Consider the following 27,396-nt stretch of genomic DNA (forward strand, 5'->3'; position numbering starts at 1 on the left):
ATGATGGTAATTCATGGTGAGGAGAGTTTTTACCCACCCACGTCTCTCTGAGGGCTGTATCTCTACATTTTTAGAAAGGCCTCTTTCTGTGGTTTGTGTCTCTGCATTTAGGAATGGGGCAGTGCCATCAAAATACCTTGTGGCCATAACTCTAATAAGTTAAGGAAGACACCTCTTTTTGGCATTGAGACCTGTGGACACTTCATGCAAGCACAACTGTCTCCAGTTAGACCTTATAAAAATATAATTTTTTGACTACTTTTGTAACACACAGCATTGTTACTGATTGCAGGTTGTTAAATGGCCACAAGATGGCAGTGCTCTGCAGTTTAGTTGGCACATGACCCAGAATAGCAATACTGGGAATATTGGGACTTGTATGCTACAAACAGGAATTCTCCATTCAGTTTAGCTGGATTAGAACTTCAGATCCCATGTATGATGGAACCGTTCCAGCAACCAGCTTGGGTGTCTCCCTCCGTCGAGATATATAGCTTCCTCCAGGCTGGGCCTAGGAACCAGATATTATAGCTGAGCATCCAAGACTAGCCGACAATAGCTTAGATGCAAACTGGAACTCACTTTATTGAAAACTCACAAAGAATTTATATAGCACACAGGACCAGGTAGGACCTGATCACATTCATCTAACAGTACAAAGTGTAATCAGGAATATAATTATCATAGCTAAGGAGGACCAGCCAACATAAACATAATCTATTTAAGCTAATCAACATCAACACATAAGGTCCCACAATGGTTCGATCACAAGGTACAGTGGTCACAATATTAATCTCATTTCTAAGGCCTTGTACACACGGGCAAACATGTACGATGAAAACGGTCCGCCGGACCATTTTCAGCGTACATGTCTGCCCGGGGATTTCTGTATGATGGCTGTACACACCATCATACAGAAATCCGCGCGTACTCGATACGCGGCGACGAGGCCGCGCCGTCGCCGCGATGATGACGCGGCGACGTGCGCGGCCCTGCCAGTTCAATGCTTCCACGCATGCGTCGAAGTCATTCGACGCATGCGAGGGATGGCGGCCGCTCGGACATGTACGGTAGGTCTGTACAGACGACCGAACATGTCCGACGGACAGGATTCCAGCTGGAAAAAGGCCCGGCGGGCAAATGTATGCTGGAATCCTGTCCGCTCGGCTCTACAGACGACCGAACATGTCTGCTGAAACTGGTCCGCGGACCTGTTTCAGCAGACATGTTCGGTCGTCTGTACGGGGCCTAAGAGATGATCAGACAGAAACAATAGGTGACTCAATTACCAATGTAAATGCACACCTAGGCGGCACACAATGGGACAGACACTTTACACATAACACCTTAAATAGATTATATCAGGAGACCCCAGAATCAGGTTGCTTTGAGCTAATGACATGAACATCTGCTCCGAGTCTCACAATCTAAAGCAGTCACTGTTGGTTTGGGCATTAAGGCCCTAAATATGTATCTGGGTTCTCCATTCCAGAGTCTATGTGTTTTGGGGAGACATGGACTTGAATCCAAAGCAAGACCACTCAAAGGGTCCCCCAGGCACACACCTCCCAAAGAGTAGTGTTCACTTAAAGGCTAGGGCCCATAGTCAGTAGGCAAGAGGCTACCCTGCAGTCCCCTCCAAAAGCCCCTGTCCTAGTTAGGTCTGTCACACCAAATCAGCCGAGAAAAAGGGTGGGAGAATATAAAAAGAAAAGCCCAGGAACCCTCGTGGGAGAGAGGAGAAGACAAAGAGAGAAGCAAGATGTGTAAGAGTGCAGTGTTGATCCTGGAGACTACAGACTGAATCAGATTGGGCCAGAGAGAGGACAAGGAGATTTCCAGATTGCTGATCTTACTGAGAGGCAAAGTTATGGAGGCCAACATTGTTATGCAGAAGGCTATGTAGGAATAGGACAGACAGTGATTGTGTTAGCTGCTGAAAGGGGAGAATCTGTCACCAGTCTGTCCAGTGATGCTTCAAGTAAAGAGAATCGGAAAACACTTTCGGCACAATGTCCACAAAATGACTTAGCATCTGGCCTTACCGCTGAAGTGATACAAGCCCTGAAGAAGTTGTTCTTTCCAAAGCCAGGAGGAAACTTCAGGCGGCCTCAGTAAAGGAGCCAACTGAGTACCCAAAGAATACTGCAAGCTCCACTTTTCAAGGGACACAGATTTAGGAAACTAAAACTACTCAGACATTTCCTAGTAGCTGTCCCTTAGAGCCAACCCACCTTCCAACTCAGTTGGCCGACTCTTGGACACAGAGAGCTGATACACACCACTGTGCAAATTCTAAAACAAGTCTCTCAAAGTAGCGAACAACTCGATCAGCTTGGATTAGAAGTGCAAAGCTTTGTCCAGATAGTGTCACAAATTACGGTGAACGGGAGTGAACCACAACTGCGGTTAGCAGAGATTTCAATGCAGCTCTCTATGTGAGATTTCAGTATTGGACCCCAGGCGTCACTCCAATCAGAAAAAAGGAGTTTGGGGGTTCTCTACATCATCTCTCTCACATAAAGGAATGCCTTGACCTACTAAGGGAGGACGTATTACAACATGCGTCCAACCCCTAGCGTTAAAAGATTACAATGCACGTGAAGATTCCAATGCACTTCCGTATGCAAGTGATTATCAGTATTGGACCCCAGGCGTCACTCCAATCAAAGAACAGGAGTTTGGGGGTTCTCTACATCATATCACTTTAACATAAAGAAATGTATTAGGCCACTAAGAGAGGAGGTATGAAATACCTTCAACCCCTAGCATAGAAAGGTTAAGGCGAACATGTTCAGTAACTTAGGGCATGGGCCCAAAAACAAGTAACAACTTATGTCAAGCACGTAGCAATTAAAGATACTGTATGCAATTACTATTTGCGTAGGAGAGGCAAGTATAGCTGAGCTAAGTTGAGAGTGTATGTCCCTTTAAGATTTTCTACAGCGGACAGCTGAAGACACACTAAGTAATCCCAGGCAGCAAAATAGTATTTAATAATCCAGATTTAAATACAGTACTTGATAAGGGCAATATATGAAGCAGGTAACTCTAAGCAGAAATAGTACTTATCCGTTTTGTAGGGATAAGTGTTTTCCAGCGTATTGCAGCAACAATGGGATTCTTCTATGGAGGGTCTCCTGGTGGGGGATATCTTGTGGTGTCCGCAGCAACTCTTGTGAGGTTGGCAGCGCAGATCCAGGCAAGGGATGGTTTCCAGTTTAGGAAGAGTAGTAGCTCTGGTTAAAAGGTAGCCAAGCCGGCTACGGCTTACAATAATAGAACAGTGTGCAGTCTGCACACTGTTCTGTTTATAGGTGCAAGGCAGGTGTGCCGAATCAAGCGGTGAGTCGCTCGGCACTTCCGCGTTCCAAGCTGGAACGCACGCGGCGCCGGGCGATGACGTCACTGCTGGAACGCGACGGCAGTTTGCCTGTTACAGATAGACGTTGAGGTGAGCTGGTAGGTCCATCACCTGTAGTCTGCATTCACATGGAAGGAGTGCACACCAAAGCCTTATTGGACACAGGAACACAGGTGACTCTACTGTACAGAGACTTTTATGACAAACATCTGAGGCACATACTGGACCTCTGCAGAAATTAAAGAGTTAGAAAATTAGGAATTGGGACTCAGAAGTGTCCAATGCATCCTGACCGAGGACAGAGAAAAGACCGCTTTCATCAGTCTAATGGGTTTCTTTGAGTTTGATTGCATGCCTTGGGGCTTGTCTGGGGCACCTGCCATCTTTCAGAGATTGATAGAGTGTTTAAGTGGGGGGATATGAACTTGATCGAGGTCCTGGTATATTTGGATAATATAATCGTGTTCAAGAAGATGTTGCAGGAGCACGATGAGTGGCTAGAAAAAGTACTACATAGACTCCATGATGAGGGATTAACGCTGTCACTAGAGAAAAAACAATTTTATTGGACCTTAGTCACCTACTTGGAGCACGTGGTCTCTGCAGGAGTGGCCACTGACCCCAGCAAGATTGAACCCGTAACCACATGGCATGGACCCAAAAACGTTACCGAGCTGAGATCATTCTTGGGGTTTTGTTTGTGTTACCCCCGGTTTGTTGAGGGGTTTGCAAAGACAACCTCACCCCTTATGGAACTACTGAAGAACAGCAAAGGAGAGACCAGTGGAACTGCTAAGACTCTAAAGAAGAAAGGCCCAAGAAAGCCCAGTGAACCCATCAGCGTGTAATGGACCACTGAACCCAAGTGGATGCAGGTGTACCCTGAGGGAGCGCAAGCAATGAGACAGGGAGCTGAATATGTTACCAAGGGAATGGCTTATGCTTAAGTTGTGGAAGGCCAAGGTATTTGCATTTCTCAGTATTACTGCAACGTGTCTCAGTTGAAGAGCGTCAAGCTACCTCAACTCACAATGAAAAGTTTGCAAGAGGCTCAGGATCAAGACCCGCTCTGCCAGCTAGCGAAGGACAGTCTGCTCTGGGTAGATGCCCCCCCCCCCCCCCAGACGCCAAGGTCATTTTGTAAAGAATGGGATAAATTGAAACTAAGGAACGTGGTTTACTGAAGTGGGCCCCTTGGACTAAAGTGACTACCTTTGGCAGTTATTTTCCCCTTCCCAGCTCAAGAGAGCAGTATTGAAGTCATTGCATGATGAACACAGACATCTGGGGCCGTAGAGAACTTTCCTGTTGTGAGGGATCATTTCTACTGGCCTCAAATGAAATGCCATACATGCATGAGTTGTATCCAGAGGAAAATCTTGACCAGACAGGCAGCTCCAATGGGCCACCTTCAGAACCAGGTGGCAATAAAGTTGGTGTGTATTGATTTCCTGTGTTTGGAGCCAGACTCTACCGGATGGGGAAATGTCCTAGTGGTAACTGACCACTTCATAAGATATGCCCATCTCACAAAGAATCAACAGGCCTCCACAGTAGCCAAGGTCCTAGTAGAAAAATGATTTCTGCACTATGGACTTCCACAAAGAATTCAGTTGGTTTAAGGCGGAGACTTTGAAGGTAAGTTGATCAAAGAGTTGTTAGCCCTCCTGGACATTAAAATAATCCAGAACTACTCCTTACCACCCCCAAGGTGACCCTCGACCGGAGAGGTTCAGCCAAACTCTCCAAAACATGATTGGCAGCTTGCCTCTGGAGAGAAACAGCAGTGGAGTTAGCATCTTGCTGCGGTGGTGCATGTGTACCGAAAACAACGCTACAGACTAGTCGCCATACCGCCCAATGTTTGGGCGGGATGTCAAACTACCTGTGGATCTAGCCCTTGGTACTGCTCCCAACCACATTACCCCTCCATCAGATCAGGGTAAGTAGAATGATTGAAGCACCAGTTCAAAACTGCTTATAAAAAAGCACATCAGGCCGCCAAGGCGGTGGAGCAGAGGAATAAGAGAAACTATGATGCCAGAGTAAGATTTCAAGACTTGCAGCCAGGAAGCCAGGTGCTATTGAGAATCCTTGGAGTAAGTCTCTTACGCCGTCGTATCTTAGTTGCATATTTACGCTGGCCGCTAGGTGGCGCTTCCAGAGATTTCCGCGTTGAATATGTAAATTAGCTAGATACACCGATTCACGAACGTACGTGTGCCCGGCGTAGCAAGATACGTCGTTTACGTAAGACATACGCCGGCGTAAAGTTACCCCTCATAAAGCAGGGATAAGTCATGTTAAGTATGGACGTCGGAAACGTACGAACAGCATCGTATTTTATGTCGTTTGCGTAAGTCGTCCGTGAATGGGGCTGGACGTAAGTTACGTTCACGTTGAAAGCATTGACTATTTGCGGCGTAATTTTGAGCATGCGCACTGGGATACGTTCACGGACGGCGCATGCGCCGTTCGTTAAAAATGTTAAAAATGTCAATCACGTCGGGTCATTAGCATAAAACACGCCCACACTAGCCTACTTTGAATTACGCGGGCTTACGCCGGCACAGTTACACTACGCCGCCGTAACTTTGGGCGCAAGTTCTTTGAGAATACGGGACCTGCCTCACTAAGTTACGGCGGCGCAGTGTATCTGAGATACGCTACGCCCGCCTATAGATAGGCGCGTCTCTGTGAATCTGGCCCAAAATAGCAGCTCACTGGAAACTTCAGCCTTACGTAGTCTGACGAAAGTTGGCCAGTCTCCCAGTCAGATCTGCCCAGAATGAAAGAGGGGGTCGGTGAAGTCATGGCATCAGAATCATCTGTTGCCCATATCTGACTCTGTGCAGGTTTTGACTTCAACGGATGAACTTCCCACTAAGGAAACCCACAGGACTCGACCTTCTCCATCGCTTCTTCACTCTACCTGAGCTTCAGAGGAGGAGGGGGCTAAAGAGGAAGAGGGAGAATAAGTAGAGATTGACTGGAGATGGATTCTAACTGCTATTAAGGACAGTATCTTATCACTTCTATTCAGTTCAAGTCTGCCAGTACCCCATTTAGACTTATGCTGCGTACACACGACCGTTATTCATGTCATGGACGTGAATCCTCTCAAGCCTGCCTTGCTTACACATGATCGTGAAAAAAAATGCTTGTGCAAAGCGTGGTGACGTACAACACGTACGATGGCACTATAAAGGGGAAGTTCCATTTGAATGGTGCCACCCTTTGGGCTGCTTATGCTAATTTCGCCATCTCATAACTTGCTTCTGGTCATGCACGTTTTTTTCACCCTCGTTAAAGCGTACACAAGATGACATGAACAACTATGAGAAAAAATAGAGCAGGTTCTAAATTTTTTACGGCCATTTTCCAAAGTGGACCTTCCTCTTTAAGCACTCCTCACCCCCTTACATGCCACATTTGGCATGTCATTTTTGGGGGGGGGGGAGTGGGTACCTAGTTTTGACAGGTACCCAGCTCCCACTTCCTGCTTCCGTCGCCTCGCTGCCTAGGCGACTTCTCCTTTTCTCCCTCCCTCTCTGCAATCTTTTGGGTCCCAGAAGATTGCCTGGCCACTAAGAGAGCACAGCGCGATTCGCACATGCACAGTGTGAACCTGGCTGTGAAGCTGCAAGCTGTCACAGCCGGGTGCTCACACTTGCAATGATGGTGCTGCGGAGAGGAGGGGGAGAGGAGCGGAGCTTTGGGTGGCTGCATCGCTGGACCGTGGAGCAGGTAAGTCTGTTTTTTAAAAGTCAGCAGCTACACTTTTTGTAGCTGCTGACTTTTAATAAACTTACAAATGAGTGGAACGCCTCTTTAAGTGGGGGGGGGGAGTATGTAACACACTGCATTGTTACTGATTGCAGGTTGTAAATTAGCCACAAGGTGGCAGTGCTCTGCAGTTTAGTTGGCACAGGAAACAGAACAACAATGTAGGGAATATTGGGATTTGTATGCTGAAAGCAAAACTTCTTTAGTCAGTTTACCTGAACTACAGATCCCAAGTGAGCGAGCAAAGGATAAACAATAAAAAGAAAAGCCTGTGAACCCTCAGGGGAGAGAGGAGAATACCGAAATAAAGGCAGGACATGTGAGAGAATGAAGTGCTGATTCAGGAGACCACAGGCCGGATCGGATTGGGCTGGAGAGCGGATAAGGAGATTTCCAGATCGCTAATCATACTGAGTGGCAGGATAGTCAATCCTGCAGGTGGAAAAATGGGATCATTGCCATCGATACCACTACATCTGCGGGAGGACAGCAAGAAAAGGGAGCCCCCCAACAGCAAGGCAATCGATATGCACGTTGTAGGACTGTGCAAGAGGGTTCCTAACTTATAATACACTACCACTTGCAACAATTTGTTGTTGGCTAGAAGAAGGTCCTGGACTGCCGCACTCCTTAAAACGAGTGGCTGACATGTTTCACATCATGTGATGCTTACTTGTAACTGTTGTTGTTGCCAGTTACTTAACCACTTGGGATCCGCCTGCCGTCAATTGACGGCTACAGTGCGGATCCCAATTTCCAAACTGCCGTCAATTGACGGCCGCCCCTTTGGGCGTTCCCCGCGCGCGCTCCAGAGCGCGCTGCGGGGAAAATCTGTGTTGGCCGTGTCCCTCGGACACAGCCAATTACAGATCGCCGCGAACGGCCAATCAGAGTGGCCGTTCGCGAGGCGATCTGTGCGGCCAATGAGAGAGGATCTCATATGTAAACATATGAGATCATCTCTCATTGCCGTTTTACACAGAGACAGCGGTGCTGTCTCTGGAGAGGAGACCGATCTGTGTCTCTTGTACATAGAGACACAGATCGGTCACCCCCCCAGTCACCCCCCCCTTCACCTACAGTTAGAACACTAAGCAGGGATACATTTAACCCCTTCCTCACCCCCTAGTGTTAACCCCTTCAATGCCAGTCACATTTATACTGTAATTAGTGCATATTTATAGCACTGATCGCAGTATAAATGTGAATGGCGCCAAAAATGTGTCCGATGTGTCCGCCATAACGTCGCAGTCCCATTAAAAATCGCAGATCGCCGCCATTTCTAGTAAAAAAAAATAATTAAAAAAAAATAATTCTGTCCCCTATTTTGTAAGCGCTATAACTTTTGCGCAAACCAGTCGCTTATTGCGATTTTTTTTTTTTTTTTTTACCAAAAATATGTAGAAGAATACGTATCGGCCTAAACTGAGAAAAAAAAAATGTTTTTTTTTTTTTAAATTGGGATATTTATTATAGCAAGAAGTAAAAAATATTGTATTTTTTTCAAAATTGTCTCACTTCTTTGTTTATAGCGCAAAAAATAAAAACCGCACAGGCGATCAAATACCACCAAAAGAAAGCTCTACTTGTGGGGAAAAAAGGACGTCAATTTTGTTTGGGAGCCACGTCGCACGACCGCGCAATTGTTAGTTAAAGCGATGCAGTGCCGAAAGCTGAAATTTCACCTGGGCAGGAGGGGGGTATATGTGCCCAGTAAGCAAGTGGTTAAAGGAGAAGTCCAGTCTGACTGGGCTTTAGGCTGGGCTTCTCCTAAGGATAACAGGAGTACAATTTGTTTTGCACTCCTGTGACCCGTCTTCAGCGGAGAACGGGCTGAAGTCCCCTCTCCGCTGATGTCACTGCAATCAGTCACCGCATCATCCCGACTTCCGAAGTCTGGATCCGCCAGCTGCCTTGACTAATGGCAGTATTATTATACAGGATTTATATAGCGCCAACAGTTTGCGCAGCGCTTTACATCAGGGAAGACAGTACAGTTACAATACAATTCAATACAGGAGGGATCAGAGGGCCCTGCTCGTTAGAGCTTACAGTCTAGAAGGGAGGGTCAAGTGGAACAAAGGGTAGTAGCTGTGGGGGGTGATCAGATAGATAAAAATGAAAATACAGTTGTTAGGTGTGGGTAGGATAGGCTTCTCTGAAGAAGAGGGTTTTCAGAGATCCTCTAAAAGCTAATATAGAAGGAGATAGACGGACAGATTGGTGTAAGGAGTTCCATAGGCTTGGAGAGGCTCTGGAAAAGTCCTGGAGACGAGCATGGGAGGAGGTGATGAGAGAGCTAGAGAGCAGGAGGTCTTGAGAAGAATGAAGAGAACGATTAGATTGGTATTTAGAGACTAGGTCAGTGATGTAGCTGGGGGCAGAGTTGTGGATGGCTTTGTAGATGCTGAGACAGCCCCTCCATTTATCAGCACTCCAATGAGTGTGGGGAGCAGGGCAGGAGAGATGCTGACTGACAGGCAGCAATAAAATGAAGAAAAACCGCGGGAACATTTCCCGAATATATCAAATTTTGATGGAAGTGGAGAAGTTGGAGGTGCCAACATTCATAAATGTAGTGCCCCCTTACTTTCAGCATGGGCACTACGTTAAAGTTAGTGGGGGAATGGGAGAGTTATTTTGCTCCGATTCATATTTCCTAAATTTTGGGCTGCTGTCATTCCAGAACTGTCCTGTGGGTCAGTCTGCGCTCCAGGGATGCAATCCCATCCCTGGGCGACAGTTGGCACTAGAGGGGTTCTGGCAGAGCCACTTTTCCCCAGCAGCCAATTAGAGGAGTTTCCCCTCGCAGAGCATGCTGGGGGAGGGTATATCTGTGGCGGACACCATTTTTGTTGGTTCTTAGCGGGTTCCTGGTTCCAGGTGCGCACATCACGGGCCCCATCACTATGGCCTACCTGGCCTGGGGTCATGCTCTACGCGGAGTTCCAGACTTTGGGCCCTCCTGGCCTGGAGCAACTGATGCTACTAAGGGGCCCCAGTGACTTACTGGGTCCCCCTTCTACTGAGGAGATCCCAGGCTGTGTGCCGCACGGTGGGGGATCGGCTTGAGGAGAACCCGGAGGCAGGTTGTCCAATAGGGCTTGAACGAACCATCGGGGATCTGGTGACCGGGACACTGACAGGTACACTTCAACTGTCACCCCGGTGACCCTAACTTAATCTACTGGGAGGATTCGCTCAATCTATTTAGCTCATTCAAGTAATAGGCCTGTGGCAGAGGTCCCTAGAGCCAGGCCTGTGGCAGAGACCTGTTCCTCCCAGCACCCTAAAGTGACGCTTCGGCTGCCAAACTTGTGGCAGGAGTCTGTCCGGGGGCACTTCACCCACTCTGGCTAGAGTAGCGACGAACTGTATCTACTACTACTGAGAGCAGGATTGCTCCTTTCATATCCAGGCCTGATACTGCAAAGTTCTCTATTGCTTCATCAACCTTTTCTCCCTACCTCATGTTGATGTTGGTCATGTTGGGCCGAATATAAAGCATTCAGAAAACCTTTATTTGATGACTGGACATTTGCTCACTAATCTACTCATCAACTTCACCCCTAGACAACGGTAAGAGGTAACTTAATACGCCGATCCCAAAACAACCAGCGGCTCCTGCGGGGGTAGCGCTACATAAAAAATTGGGAGAGGGAACTGGGGAAACGAGGAAGGCATCAAGAAGTGAGTAAAATTCTGAAACTTGTACATGACGGAAATGAACTACAAATGCATAACTAGGTGGTCTAGAACCCCTGATATCTTAGGGAAGTTTCAAGTAGATCAAATAACGGAGTGTTGGCGGGGGTGTGGACAGGGGAGGGCTGGCAGCCTTAGGCCTGGGGGGTAAGTCCAGTCAAGGCCCCATACACACGATAGAATCCATCCGCTGAAAAATCCCAGCGAATGGGTTTCAGCGGATAGATTCTATGGTGTGTACAATCCAGCGGATCTGTTTCCGCAGATTTTTCTCCCATGCGATGGATTTCCAGCAGATAAATATTTGAAGACATGTCTTCAAATCTATCCGCTGGAATCCATCCCAACGGATTGATCCGCTGGTCTGTACAGACTCACCGGATCAATCCGTCCAAAGGGATCCCCCGCATGCGTCGTAATGATTCGACGCATGCGTGGAATTCCTTATATGACTGCGTCGCGCACGTCGCCGCGTCATTATCGCGGCGACGGCGCGACACGTCATCGCGATGGGATTTCGGCGCGGATTTAGATCCGATGGTGAGTACACTCCATCGGATCAAAATCCTCGCAAATCCTCTAGAGGATTTATCCGCGGAAACGGTCCGGTGGACCGTATCCGCGGATAAATCTTCTCGTGTGTACGGGGCCTTAGGCTCCATTCACACCTAGGCAGACAAATTCGTGGCGTTTTGTCGCCGCAAATCGCGGTACAAATAGCGGAGTTTTGTACCGCAATTTGCGGCGACAAAACGCCGGTATTGTCCGCCTAGATGTGCCCCAGATTGACCCCCTCTATGGAGATGCTTCCCATCTCCTAGCCGAACGCCGAAAGCCGCCTGAAAAAAAGGTCCGGGACCTTTTTTCAGGCGGCAGGCGTCCGGCGTCCGGCGTGGAGATGTGAACCATCTCCATAGAGGGACATGTGTTTTCGTCCCTCTGGCGGCAGCGGCGTAGCACTACGCCTATGTGTGAATGGGGGCTAAATGTTGTCTGAAAACGATGCCTGCCTCTCCTTACATTCAATCTATGTTATGCTATTCCTTATACATAAATTGTGGCGTCCCATTACCCAGTAATGGGGCTCTACACACAGCGAGGCACCCCCCCCCCAATCATTCACTATGCTTACCATAGTTTTGACATGTAGGACTAGCTCCTCCCCAGTTACACGTTAGCTGCAACGATGACCTGTTCGAGCCGCACTCCCGGATATAGAAGGTTGGATGGTGGATGCCATTGTATTCTCGATTCAAATCTGAACGGTGACGGGTGTCGTTTTGTGAATGATGTCCATATTTCAGGTAAATATAACTCGGTAAAGCCAACTGATGGATACGTTTACCAGACCAAGGTCTAAGAAAACCGTGTTCCTGGAACAAAGCACAACAGAAGTAGAAATATTAAAGGACATCCAAATGTTGGCGGTGAAGGAACAGGTTTGAACGGGAACCCTTCTCCAGGGTAGGGGGTTCCCAACCTCCAATATTGCCCAAACCTGGCCATTTTACAGTACAGTAAAACCTTGGATAGCGAGCATAATTCGTTCCGGAAGCATGCTTGTAATCCAAAGCACTTGTATATCAAAGCAAAATTTCCCATAAGAAATAATGGAAACTCAAATGATTCGTTCCACAACCATTTATTCACGAGTCCTTCAGTTTATGGTCCATAGAAAAAGATTATAGCGATGTGATTGGTTGTGTGACCAGAAAATGTCCATCCACAAATGGAAGCCTCCACAAGGGGATTAGAAGCAAAATCCAGCAGGAGCTCCAGAGTATAAAAGAGAAGAGAGGCGCCTCTTAAGCCTCGTACACACGGCCGGGAATCTCGTCGGGGAAAAAAAAACGTCGGTTTTCCCGACGAGATTCCTGGCAAGCTTTTCTTGCAAAGCCGAGTGTACACACGGCACATTCAAAAGAATGGCAAGAACGCGGTGACATCATCGACGCGACGAGCGTGCGCTCGTCACATTCGATGCCGTCGCTGCCATCTTGCTTCACCCTACGCTACCCCTGTAAGCTACCGCGCATGCGTCAAAGTCTCATTGAGCAAGCGCTGGCTTACCGAAGGACAGGTAAGCTTGTAGCCCCATACACACACAGGGGCAGATCCACAAAAGAATTACGCCGGCGTATCTAGTGATACGCCGCGTAATTTTAAAGTTCCTGCGTCGTATCTTTGTTTTGTATCTACAAAACAAGATACGACGGCATCTGGGATCGATCCGACAGGCGTACGTTTTAGTATGCCATCGGATCTTAGGTGCATTTTTTCGGCCGGCCGCTAGGTGGCGTTTCCGTCGAATTCCGCGTCGAGTATGCAAATTAGCTAGTTACGGCGATCCACGAACGTACGTCCGGCCGGCGCATTTTTTTACGTTGTTTGCGTTTGGCTTTTTCCGGCGTATAGTTACCCCTGCTATTATGAGGTGTACTCAATGTTAAGTATGGCCGTCGTTCCCGCGACGAATTTTGAATTTTTTACGTTGTTTGCGTAAGTCGTTCGTGAATAGGGATTTGCGTAAAATGACGTCACCGTCGTAAGCATTGGCTTGTTCCGGTTTAATTTCGAGCATGCGCACTGGGATACCCCCACGGACGGCGCATGCGCCGTTAAAAAAAAACGTTGTTTACGTCGGTTCACGACGTATTTACATAAAACACGCCCCCATCACAGCTATTTGAATTCCGCGCCCTTACGCCGCCAAAGATACACTACGCCGCCGTAACTTACGGCGCGAATTCTTTGAGGATTCGGGAAAAAAAAAAGTTACGGCGGCGTAGTGAAGCGCCGATCTACGTGGATCTGCCCCACACAGTTTTCTCGTAGGGAAACAGGCCCACGAGAATCCCAACGAGAAAATAGAGAGCAGGTTCTCTATTTTTCTCGTCGAGATTCCCGGCAGTTTTCTCGACGAGAAAACATACACACTCACGGTTTTCTCAGCAAAAAGCTCTGCCTCATAGAATTTGCGCCGTAAGTAGTGTATCTTTGGCGGCGTAATGGCCCGGCATTCAAATCTCTGTGATGGGGGCGTGTTTTATGCAAATACGTCGTGACCCGACGTAAACTAAATTTGTTTTTAACTGCGCATGCGCCGTCCGTGGGGGTATCCCAGTGTGCATGCTCGGAATGAAACCGGAAGAAGCCAATGTTTAAGACGGTGACGTCATTCTACGCAAATCCCTATTCGCGAACGACTTCCCCAAACGACGTAACAAATTCAAAATGCGAGGCGGGAACGACGGCCATACTTAACATTGAGTACGCCTCATAACAGCCGGTTTAACTATACGCCGGAAAAAGCCGAACACAAACAACGTAAAAAAATACGCCGGCCGGACGTACGTTCGTGGATCGCCGTAACTAGCTAATTTGCATACTCGACGCGGAATTAGACGGATACGCCACCTAGCGGCCGGCGGAAAAAATGCATCTACGATCCGACGGCGTACTAAGACGTACGCCTGTCGGATCGATCCGAGATGCAGTCGCATCTTGTTTTGTAGATACAAAACAAAGATACGACGCGCAAAATTTGAAATTACGTGGCGTATCAATAGATACGCCGGCGTAATTCTTCTGTGGATCTGGCCCTTTGTGAAGATGCCACAAAAAATGTGCAGTATAATACGTGAAATACTTTGCTGTATGTATTAACAGCATTTTTTTTTGTGAACAATAAATAAATACTAGTTTATTACTTTTATTGAGTTTTATTCTGTGGTCACATGACTACACCGCCTCTGTTCTGTCTCTTTTCACCATTGGAGGGGGTTTCAGGTCCAGCAGTTGTACTTTTGATTGACAGACAATCAAAACTTGGAACTACAGTCATTCAAACGAGTAGGGCCTGGCGAGGGAGTGGCTGCTGTCATTTAATGGAGCAGGGCTTGGCAAATGAGTGGCTGCTGTCATTTAATGGAGCAGGGAAGGCATGGGAGTGGCTGCTATCATTCAAGGGAGCAGGGCTTGGCAGGGGAGTGGCTGCTGTCATTCAATGGAGCAGGGCTTGGCGAGGGAGTGGCTGCTGTCATTCAATGGAGCAGGGCTTGGCAGGGGAGTGGCTGCTGTCATTCAAGGGAGCAGGGCTTGGCAGGGGAGTGGCTGCTGTCATTCAATGGAGCAGGGCTTGGCAGGGGAGTGGCTGCTGTCATTCAAGGGAGCAGGGCTTGGCAAATGAGTGGCTGCTGTCATTCAATGGAGCAGGGCTTGGCAAATGACTGACTGCTGTCATTTAATGGAGCAGGGCTTGGCAAATGAGTGGCTGCTGTCATTCAATGGAGCAGGGCTTGGCAGGGGAGTGGCTGCTGTCATTCAATGGAGCAGGGCTTGGCAGGGGAGTGGCTGCTGTCATTCAAGGGAGCAGGGCTTGGCAGGGGAGTGGCTGCTGTCATTCAAGGGAGCAGGGCTTGGCAGGGGAGTGGCTGCTGTCATTCAATGGAGCAGGGCTTGGCGAGGGAGTGGCTGCTGTCATTCAATGGAGCAGGGCTTGGCAAATGAGTGGCTGCTGTCATTTAATGGAGCAGGGCTTGGCAAATGAGTGGCTGCTGTCATTTAATGGAGCAGGAAAGGCAGGGGAGTGGCTGCTATCATTCAAGGGAGCAGGGCTTGGCAGGGGAGTGGCTGCTGTCATTCAAGGGAGCAGGGCTTGGCAGGGGAGTGGCTGCTGTCATTCAATGGAGCAGGGCTTGGCAAATGAGTGGCTGCTGTCATTTAATGGAGCAGGGCTTGGCAAATGAGTGGCTGCTGTCATTTAATGGAGCAGGAAAGGCAGGGGAGTGGCTGCTATCATTCAAGGGAGCAGGGCTTGGCAGGGGAGTGGCTGCTGTCATTCAAGGGAGCAGGGCTTGGCAGGGGAGTGGCTGCTGTCATTCAATGGAGCAGGACCAGATGAGTGGGGGTGGTTCCTGTTATTCAGCATTGTAAAAGGACTGCCAACCTGACTATAGGAGTACAGACACACTGCATGGCATCCTGTACATCCAAGCACCAAGTCCAGGGGTGCAAACTGACCATGCCTGCATGGATATGCTTGGCAAGGTCAGATTCAGTGGTGTAGCGTGGGTTGCCAGCACCTGGGGCAAGTCAAGTAATTTGCATGTAAACCCATTGACCTTTAGAACTCTCTGAGTCCAGTGTACTGCTCTGGTACTGGCTTCAGCTACTCACGGTGATCCCTGGTAACAAGGTGGTTGGTCCCTTAGTAGCGACAGCTTCCCCTCTACCTCCGACCAGCAGAACCGTTACTTCTGGTTGGACTGCAAGCCGCAATCCCAACCCTACGCTGCTCTCCTGCTTCTGGATAGGCCCTCAGACAGTCTAGCAGCCAGATGTCCCCGGGATAGGCCTCAGGTCTCTGGCCTAGCAGCCGGGACAATACGATACACATCCACCCAAACTCCACCCAAATAAATTGGTTCTCCCAGCAAACCAAGGGACTCAAGAAAACCCCTGCCCATTGGCTGAGATACACCATTCATTCCTAATCTGACCTTGCATTGCCCTTGTCTTATATATTGGCACCAGATACCCGGCCATCTAGTGACAGAAGAGAGAAGTGCAGTAATTCCAGAATTAGGGCGAAATCAATCGACCTCCATAAAATCCGCCAAGGCAACTAACACTTGGCAAATAAATTTAATAACAACCCTGTCTAAACATCAGGGTGCTACATATATGGTGAGGATAGCCAGTCAGTGAGCAGTGCGTGGTGAGGAAGGTGTGAGCAAGGTGCAGCATGGTGTGGTGGGCAGTAAGCACACAGAGTCTGAGTCAGGCAATAAAGTTATATTGTAGAAAGCTTCAACACAACTTGTTCAGACCCGGTGGGTAGTCACACCCATCTAGAGCCACTTACCAATGTGACAGCAGTCTGAAGACTTGAAGATGCTGACAGCGTCTTCAATGAGGAGTGGAATGTGGCCTGGCCAGTCCACACCCAAAAGGGAGACTTCCTTAAGAGACGTAGTCCCTGCACTGTCCTTACTCCTCTGGAACCTTTCCCTAACTCTAAGCACTGTCCCTGCCTCACAGGGATTCTGCCCCACACTAGCCACTTGCACAAAGCGTGCCAAACCTGGGAGTCAGAGTCTTAACCACTTGAGGTCCGCACTATAGCTGAAATATGGCTATAAGGCTTCAAATGACAGGAGGGCATACATGGACGTTCTGTTCTCCCGCTGCCAGGCTTTTTTGCAGAGCAGGCCCTTTACCACGTCATTAACAGAGTGTGCAGAAAATAATGGATTGAAACTCACGGGAGGTTAAGCTGCTGGCGCTGGCTTCATGTGATGCTGCAGGCTGGAGGTTAGAGCTGCGTGCCCCACCCCACCCTCTCCATGTCCCACCCTGTCCTCTGTTGTATATGCAGGGAGATAAGGGAGGGTTGAGTGTGCCACCGGGATCGCTGTCACTTATAAAACACAGCAGCTGGGCTTCTGTGTTTGTAAATGATTAGTGAGTGGCGATGCAAGGATGCAGCGCCGAATGTTCTGGCTGAAAAAAAAGCCCTGTGCATCAAAACATGTAAAGGTGTCGGCTGGCCGGCTGGCCGGGCCCCCCTGTCAAAGAGAAGGGCCCGGGCACCCTACAGGATTCCTGCAATCCTGTGACCTGGCTTTAGCTGGCTTCGGGGTTCAGCTTTAGTCACACAGCCGATCCAGAATCTGCAGCGATCGCAAAAATAATGTGGGGATCCACCCAGATACCTGACTAGCAGCTGACTTTGCCTCTAAGCCGGCTACTGAGAGCCTAAGCCGTCTTTGATCACTTAGGGCCAAATCCACAAAGACCCGGCGTAACGGCGAAATTCTAATTTAAGTTACACTGACTTAAAATTTCTACCTAAGTGCTCGATCCACAAAGCACTTACCTAGAAATTTCTGTCCGTGTAACTTAAATTCCGCCGGCGCAAGGCGTTCCTCATTTCATGGGGGCGATTCCCATTTAAATGAGGCGCGCTCCCGCGCCGGCCGTACTGCGCATGCTCGTGACATCATTTTCCCGACGTGCATAGCGCGAAATTACGTTACGCCGGGCTTTGTGGATTGCGACGGGTCAATAAAGTTGCGTCGGGAAAAAAAAAAGATACGTCGCAAAAAAAAAAAAAAATTCTAATTCGAAAAAAAAACACGTCGCTAGACAGAAGGGTCTGCTTTTACATGGTGTACTTACTTTACACCATGTAAAAGCAGCCCTAATTTTGCGTATGCAACTTAATAATTACGGAGAAAAAACGTAAGTGCTAATTTGCATACCCGAGGCGGCATTTCGACACGAAATGCCCCCAGCGGCGGATGCGGTACTGCATCCTAAGATCCGGCAGTGTAATTCAATTACACATGCCGGATCTTCTCCCTAACTATGGAAAACTGATTCTGTGGATCAGTTCCATAGTTAGGACCAGGGATACGACGGAGTAACAGCAGTTACTCCGTCGTATCTCTTTTGAGGATTTGGCCCTTAGTTCTCGGTGTGGAGTCAGCGGGGAACAGATGCAGCAATTAACAGATTTTTTTTTTATTTGCCCACTTCTCTTTTAACAACAAATCTCACAAGCACATTTACATTTATCAGGTGAACTTACCTTGACACTGTTCAGTGCAATTTGGTATGAATAGCAGTAGGAAAAGGGATATGGAGTCTGATTCTCAATTCCTACAGACATTTTCTCCTCCCTTTCCCCGTCGATGGAGAATAATTATCCTCTGGTCGGTCTGAAATTCGGATCTAGGAAAGAACAGAAGGGAGTTCATTTAACGATATTCTGGAAAGTGTGGAAGGATGGGTATATCAATCGATGGGTTGGTGGGTGGGTAGATGAATGAATGGATGGTTGTCCATCACCAGTTTTCTTCCTATTGTGGGGTCACCAGTATTTGTAAATTGAAATCATATCCCCTCTCATTGTCTCTTCTCCAGAGAGAATAAGTTCAGAGCTCACAACCTTTCCTCATAACTAATATCCTCCAGACCCTTTATTAGATTTGTTGCCCTTCTTTGTACTCTCTCCATTTCCAGTACATCCTTCCTGAGGACCGGAGCCCAGAACTGGACAACATACTCCAGGTGCGGTCAGACCAGAGTCTTGTAGAGCAGAAGAATTATTGTTTTATCTCTCGAGTTGATCCCCTTTTTAATGCCAATATTCTGTTTTCTTTGTTAGCAGCAGCTTGCCATTGCTAAGCCTATCATCTACTAGGACCCCCAGGTCCTTTTCCATCCTAGATTCCAGCAGAGGTTCTCCCCCCAGTGTGTAGATTGCATTTATATTTTTGCCACCCAAATGGATTATTTTACATTTTTCTACATTGAACCTCATTTTCAATGCAGTTGCCCCCCCATTAATTTGTTCAGATCTTTTTGCAAGGTTTCCACATCCTGCAAATAAGTTATTGCCCTGCTTAGCTTAGTATTGTCTGCAAATACAGAGATTGCACTGCTTACCCCATCCTTCAGGTCGTTTATGAATGAATGAATGAATGAATGAATGACTTGTATAGCGCAACACATGCGAACTGAATCGCCTCTGGGCGCTTTTTCCAGCCAGTATCTGCTTGGCTGGTGCGGTCATTTTTACCCCGTAGGATCATGACACGCTAGGGACACACAGTCACACACACATATATACATATATACTGTGCCAATTTGGACAAGATCCAATTTTACCTACCAGCATGTCTTTGGAGTGTGGGAGGAAACCGGAGTACCCGGAGGAAACCCACGCAGACACAGGGAGAACATGCAAACTCCAGGCAGATGGTGTCGTGGTTGGGATTCGAACCAGCGAACCTTTTGCTGCTAGGCCAAAGTGCTACTCACTGCACCACTGTGCTGCCCTAGGATTGGTCCCAGGACAGAACCCTGGGGGACCCCACTTCCCACTTCCCCCACTTCCCACCCCTGATCATTCCGAGTACTCCCCAATTATCACCACCCTCTGAACTCACCCTTGTAGCCAGTTTTCAATCCATGAACTCACCCTATGGTCCATGCCAATGAACCTTACTTTGTACAGTAAGGCCCCGTACACACGACCGGATCTGTCCGTTGGGATTTATCCGCGGATCAGTTCCAGCAGATAGATCCGGTCGTGTGTAGGGCCTAGCGGACATTTTCAGGCGGACATTTGTCCAGCCGACGGTTTTCAAGCGGATAAAAATTTCTTAGCATGCTAAGAAATCTATCCGCTGGAAACCTGTCCAGCGGACTTATTCCGGTCGTCTGTACAGACTCACCGGATAAGTCCGTCCGATACCATCCCTCGCATGCGTCGTAATGATTCGACGCATGCGTGGAAGTATGTACCTTCCAGGGTCACGCACGTCGCCGCGTCATCGTCGTGGCGATGGCGCGGCCACGTCACCGCGGATGTTTTCCGCAGGGATTTTGATCTGATGGTCCGGCGGACCGTTTTCAGCGGATATCCTCTCGTGTGTACAAGGCCTAAAAGTTTATGGGGAACTGTGTCAAATGCTTTTGCCAAATCCAGATACACCACGTCTACAGGCCTTCCTTTATCTAGATACACCACGTCTACGGGCCTTCCTTTATCTAGATACACCACGTCTACAGGCCTTCCTTTATCTAGATACACCACGTCTACGGGCCTTCCTTTATCTAGATACACCACGTCTACAGGCCTTCCTTTATCCAGATACACCACGTCTACGGGCCTTCCTTTATCTAGATGGCAACTCACCTCCTCATAGAAGGTTAATAGATTGGTTTGGCAAGAATGATTCTTCATGAATCCATGCTGATTACTGCTAATGATAACGTATTCATTATTAAAACTTGTATATTGTCCCTTTTCATCTCCTCCAAGAGCTTACATACTATTGATGTTAGACTAACTGTAATTCCCAGGGATGTATTTTGGGCCCTTTTTAAATATTGGTGCTACATTGGCTTTTCTCCAATCAGCTGGTACCATTCCAGTCAGTAAAAATTAGGAACAATGGTCTGGCAATTACTTAACTGAGTTCCCAAAGTGTCCTCGGGTGCAAGCCATCTGGTCCCGGTGATTTATTAATGTTAAGTTTACCAAGTCTAATTTTAATTCTGTCCTCTGTTAACCATGGAAGTGCTTCCTGTGACGAGAATAAACACTGCAGCTTTGATTACTGAAGCCCCCCGATTCCCTCTGCCATCTCCCCATCCTTTGTAACCAGATGTCCTTCTTCATTCTTTATTTGGCCAATATGGTCTGTCCTCCCTTTTTTTACTGTTTACATACTTAAAGCGGTGGTTCACCCTGTTTTACAACATCCTGTCTATGCAAATGCGCTGCAAAGAGAATGACCAAAAGATTTTTTTTTTTTTTTGAGTCCTCCTTCCCCGTTTGCAGGTCGTATTTACGATCTGTCAATCAAAATCCCCCGCGGGGAATGGGCGTGTAAGTCCATTCTCCCCCGTCCTGTCACTCGAATTTAGGAACTCCTCCGTCGACGCGCTGTGCTCTAATCGCGCGACATCGCCGGCCGTTGTTATAGCAACCATGTAGTGTTGACAGCGACGCTCGCCGTCAACACTGCACATGCGCGGGATCGAGCGGTGAATGCTGAGAGGCCAGCATTCGCCCTATCCCGGAAGAAGACCCTGTCGGCTTCACTATGCCCACAGGTAAGATGGAAACGTCCATCGCCTCGGGATCAAAAATATAATTTACCGCATTACAGCGAATAGGACGGCTTAACGAGTGGGACACCCTGTTAGTGCGGGAGTAAAGGTAAGAGCTGTGGATTAGAGAAAAAAAAAAAACGATATCCCGCGGAACCCCCGCTTTAAAGAATTTCTTAGGATTTTGTTTGCTCTCCTCTGCTATGTGTCTTTCATGAAAGAAAGAAAGTTACCGCTCCAGGTGGATTGTGTTAGGATGATCAGTGTAGTCTCAGGAGATCAAGGGTGCTGGCAATGCACAAGGCAACAAATGGAAAAAGAAAATATGGACAGCCGCACTCCAAAAAACCTTGATGATTGTCTTTATTTAAAAAAGGAAAAAAGCACTACAAGTCACAGCACACAACACGGGAGTAAAACATCTGACGCGTTTCGCACTATAAATTAGTGCTTAATCATAGCTGACAATTATAAAACATCACATCTAATATATAGCAAACTTTTAAAGCAGGGGTCTCAAACTCAAATTACCTGAGGGCCACAAGACAAGTTTTCATATGCCATGAGGGGCCGCATGCAAACTTTCAAACTTCAAAAACAACAGTACTGGTGTCAGCGAACACATTATTAACCCCCAGCACTGGTGTCAGCGAGCGCATTATTACCACCAGCACTGGTGTAAGTCAGGGTTTGACAAATTTGCTTGGAATCTAGGAGCCAGCTAAAAAAGTTAGGAGCCAGAAAACGCACCCCGTCCCGACGAGCTTGCGCGCAGAAGCAAACACATACGTGAGCAGCGCCCGCATATGTAAACGGTGTTCAAACCACACATGTGAGGTATCGCCGCGATTGGTAGAGTGAGAGCAATAATTCTAGCTCCTCTGTAACTTAAAACATGCAACCTGTAGATTTTTTTAAACGTCGCCTATGAAGATTTTAAAGGGTAAAAAAGTTTGTCGGCATTCCACAAGCGGACACAATTTTGAAGCGTGACATGTTGGGTATGAATTTACTCGGCGTAACATTATCTTTCATAATATAAAAAAAAATGGGGATAACTTTACTGTTGTCTTATTTTTTAATTAAAAAAAGTGTAATTTTTTCCCAAAAAAGTGCGCTTGTAAGACCGCTGCACAAATACGGCGCAACAGAAAGTATTGCAACGATCGCCATTTTATTCTCTAGGGTGTTAGGATAAAAAATATATATAATGTTTGGGGGTTCTAATTAGAGGGAAGAATATGGCAGTGAAGATAGTGTAAAATGACATTAGAATTGCTGTTTAACTTGTAATGCTTAACTTGTAATACCAACGGCCACCACCAGATGGCGCCAGCTTACACATCTGGTGGTAATAACTTGTAATACCAACGGCCACCACCAGATGGCGCCAGCTCACATCTGGTGGTAATAACTTGTAATACCAACGGCCACCACCAGATGGCGCCAGCTCACATCTGGTGGTAATAACTTGTAATACCAGCTCCAGCTCCTAAAAAAAAAAAAAAAAAAATTTTTTTTTTGCTCCCCTCACTTCCACCCTGCCTGCGGGCCATTTATAACTGGTCCGCGGGCCGCAAATGGCCCGCGGGCCGGTACTTTGAGACCACTGTTTTAAAGACATGTGATCAATGCTAACCCCTGATAGGTCAAAACTAATTGACCAATGGGTTTGCCGGATCTAAATCCCTAACCACAATCATCTGTGTGTGTGTGAATAGGTCTCAGAGATCACTGAGATTTAACCCCGAAATGTCTAGATTATTGGAAAATATATAATGGAAAAACGAATATAATAAATGTTTCTTTTGTAAAAAATTCATATAGATAAAAAAAATGTAGTTCATGTTTAAAAAGAGATTTAAATAAAGTGACTGAAACTATATGAATTTATCTGTAAATATAATGAAACCCGTATCAAAAAAATGCATTAAAATAAAATTAGATTGAATTAGATTACATAGGTGTGTGTGTGTCTAGTGATACAAGACTATTGTTATAATAACTGTGTATACACACCCATTAACTAATAAGTAAATAAATAAATAGATAAATAAATAAAAATGCCCTTTGTGATACGATTTTATAGTGAAAATGCATAATGTGTAGGGGATGAAAATCAAAGTGAAATTAGAGCAGTGAAAAAAACTACTAGCTTCCAGGAACTAATAAAAATTATTGTGTGATGTATATATATATATATATATATATATATATATATATATATATATATATATATATTAGTGCTGTCAAGCGATTAAAATTTCTAATCGCGATTAATCGCATTAATGTCATAGTTAACTCACGATTAATCGCGCGATTAAGGAGGTTCACCCTTTAAAACATTTTTTTTTGTTTTCCTATTTTTTTTTTTTATAATATTAAATTGTGTTTTTTTATTTTTTTACATTTTGATCACTTTTATTGCTGTCACAAGGAATGTAAACATCCCTTGTGACAGCAATAGGTGGTGACAGGTACTCTTTATGGAGGGATCGGGGTCTAAAAGACCTCCGAACCCTCCTTTGCACTTCAAAGTATTCAGATCGCCGAAAACGGCGATTCTGAATACTGTGTACTTTTTTAAATCCGGCGCCATTGGCAGCCGAGAAACCCGGAAGTGACGTCATGACGCCGCTTCCGTGGTTTCAATGCGGAGACTGAATCAAAGCCGTTTACGGCTTAGTGTCAGTCTCCGCCTGAACACAGAACGCGGCGGATGGAGGATCGGGTCTCCCGGTGGGACGGGAGGCCCGGTCAGAGCGGCGAAAGGCGGCGGGAGGGGGGGGATGTCCCCTCCCGCTCCTCCGGCATAACAACCGAGCGGCTTTTAGCCGCATCGGTTGTTATGTTTGGATAGCCGATCGCCGGCTCTAAACAACGGTACCGGGATGATGCCTGCGGCTGCAGGCATCATCCCGGTATAACCCCCGAACGCCGAGGACGCATATATGCGTCCCGTCGGCGTGAAAGGGTTAAGAGGTACGTGCTGACAAAAAAAAAAATGTTTTAAAGGGTGAACCTCGTTAATCGCGCGATAAAAAAATTGACGGCGTTAAAATGGGTTTGTGTTAATGCCGTTAATAACGCGTTTAACTGACAGCACTAATATATATATATATAGATGACCAGTTACCACCTAAAATACATAAACATATTGTAAATGTTGAAAACATTTCTAGTGTGATGTAATAAAAAGTGAAAAAAAGAGTGAATGTGATTTATGAATAAATATTATTTATATTTTAGTTTTTGTGCTCTATATATTTTATTTTATATTTAGTGTTTTATGTCAGGGGTCTCCAAACTTTCTAAACAAAGGACCAGTTTGTCAGACATTGGAAGTAGAAAAGGTCCCGGCGTCCGTGGGAAAAAACAAGGACCCATCTTTTGTGTCAGTGGGGGAGTTGTGCCCCATCATTGGTGTTAGTGGAAGGGACTGCACTCCTTCTTAAATGCCATTGGTGTCATTGGAAGAAATTTTGTTCCCATCAATGGTATCACTGGGCCCTATTGTTGGTGTTGTTGGGAGAAATTGTGCCCCATCGTTGGGAGAAATGATCCCCCATCATTGGTGTCAGTGGAGAGATTTGTGCCCCTTCATTGTTGTCAGTGGAGAGATTTGTGCCCCTTCATTGTTGTCAGTAGGGAGAATTTTGACCCATTATTTGTATCAGTGGGTGAAATTATACCTCAAAAGGGCCAGATGAAAGCAGGCCGCAGTTTGGAGACCACTGTTTTATGTAAATCATGTAAAAGGCCAATTAACCTCCCTGGCGGTATGATTCTGTCTGAAAAAACATACTGAAAGCGGTACAATTATTTGCAAGGAAATTTGGCGTTTTATACTGTAGGTCTGTAATTCTTAGAAATAACTCACTTAAATCTGACCAAACAAGCTTCTAATAGGCATCCCGGGTATGACATTTTTTTAAAAACAAAATTTTAAATTATAATATAATAAATAATTATAAATAATTATAGCAAGTAATAATATAATTAAAATAAAAATTATTCAATAATGTAATCAAATCAAAATCACTGAAATTTGCTCAGTTGCAGAATTGTCGCTGTCATTATTATTATTTTTTTATGACGAATTTCCCCGCAAATCGCTATCGCACAATTCTGCAAGTGATTATAATTTATTATCGCTGTTTTCTAGCTGCTCTAAAACCATTTTTGACATAAAAAGACACTTTTGGTTGCTATGGACAATCTACAGTTTTCAGGCAGAAAAAAAGGTTTTTATTATATAAAATGACATGCATGACACTGGGCAGACCACTAGGGACAAGGGGGGTGTGTTTTTTTTTACATACAGTACTGTAATCTATAAGATTACAGTATACTGTATGTATAGTGTTTGTTTACTTTTTTGAATTTGGCGCCGATCTCCGCTCCCGTGCGTCGTAACGTCGCAGGGAACGGAGATCGGCGGCACAGGAGGACGCTGTGTGAATCGAGCGAGGTCCCGCTCGCTCACACAGCGTGGTGACATCGCTGGATCCAGGACAAGGTAAGCCAGCGCACGCTGCAGGCTCTGCATATCTACCCCGAGCGTGACTCGGGGTTACCGATCGTAACATGAAAAACCACCCCGAGTCACGCTCGGGAATACCGCCAGGGGGGTTAAGTGGCACTAATATTGTGACATGAAAACTACTATGGAGTTATAACATTAAAACACAAAAGGGTATGAATGTAGATGTGATGAACTATAATAAATATGTTGTAATGGATAGTAATAAGAATGGCAAATGACTATGACCCTGTAGGTGTGCGAGTGAAAAATGCACACATATAGCGATGTGAGCGTTCCAATACGTATATAGTTGTATAATTATTATTATCTCCCTTATATATGTGTGTGCCAAAATAATTACCAGGCACATAACACCCGACGAACCTAATAAAAGGTTCATATCAACATAATAAAAGAGGGGCGATTAAGGAAAGAGATAATGGATATACATATAAAAATGTCAATTGACAAAAAATGATATACAAAGGAACATGTGCACATGAATTCAATGCCTAGTATCCATAGCATCGAATGTACAATGTTCCCATTGTAAGATGCAAATGCCTGTATGGGTTGATTCACAACCAAACGTTGCATGAAAATTGCATAACAATTGCATAAAGGTTGCGTAAAGGAACCCTTCAATGCTACAATTGCTACTAGGAGGGGGGCTGACTGAAGTCTTTTATTATCCCCCTGTTTTTGCACATATGCGCACAGGCAGTCGCATCTCATAATCGCTATAGAAAAATAGTACTATGCTCACACCATCACAATTACCTTTACATATATCATAAAACATGTACATACATGAATATATAAACATAAAACCTTATTCTACACGGATGGAAACTGGTGCATGAAAAGAAATCATCTATCATATGTGTGTACTCTGATGGCTGTTGTGCGGGATTGGGTGTAATAACCGGATCCTGGTGTATTCATGTCCCGAGTGATCAAACAGCCCAATAAGGAGTCCTTTCCATGTATTATCATAGGGTTTGTTTTTTCATAAAAACTAAAATCAGGTAAGAAAAAAAAGGAAAAAGAAGGAAAGGAAACATGAACACACATAACTAATAGATGTATTCTAAAAGAGTAGAACCCTATAGGCATATGTAATATACCTATATGTACAATAGCGTCCCCTTACTTTTAGTAAAGGCACTACGCTAAAGTTAGTGGGGAATGAGAGAGATAAGTTGCTATCGCCAAATCTGGATTGTTCTGTGGGTCAGACTGTGTTCTAGGGATGTGGTACCATCCCTGGGCGACAGGTGGCGTCATAGAGGTCCAGGCGGAGCCGCTTTTTCCCAGCAGCCAATGAGAGGAGTTGAGCCTCGATGTGCATGCTGGGAGGGGGTATTTCTGTGGCGGAAGCCGTTGT

General features: G+C 46.2%; 1 protein-coding gene across 1 annotated transcript in view; it reads right to left on the minus strand.

Moving 5' to 3' along the window:
• LOC120924686 overlaps positions 1 to 27,396 on the minus strand; it is a 68,180-nt gene that overhangs the window by 32,603 nt on the left and 8,181 nt on the right. Inside the window, exons 2-3 of the mRNA XM_040335691.1 lie at positions 18,450 to 18,592; positions 11,988 to 12,228 (exon numbers count right to left, since the gene is read on the minus strand). Of these exons, the coding sequence (XP_040191625.1) occupies positions 11,988 to 12,228; positions 18,450 to 18,530 (322 nt within the window). The 5' untranslated portion in view covers positions 18,531 to 18,592. The remainder of the gene's footprint in view (positions 1 to 11,987; positions 12,229 to 18,449; positions 18,593 to 27,396) is intronic.

Source organism: Rana temporaria, chromosome 1, assembly GCF_905171775.1.
Source record: "Rana temporaria chromosome 1, aRanTem1.1, whole genome shotgun sequence".
Taxonomy (NCBI): domain Eukaryota; kingdom Metazoa; phylum Chordata; class Amphibia; order Anura; family Ranidae; genus Rana; species Rana temporaria.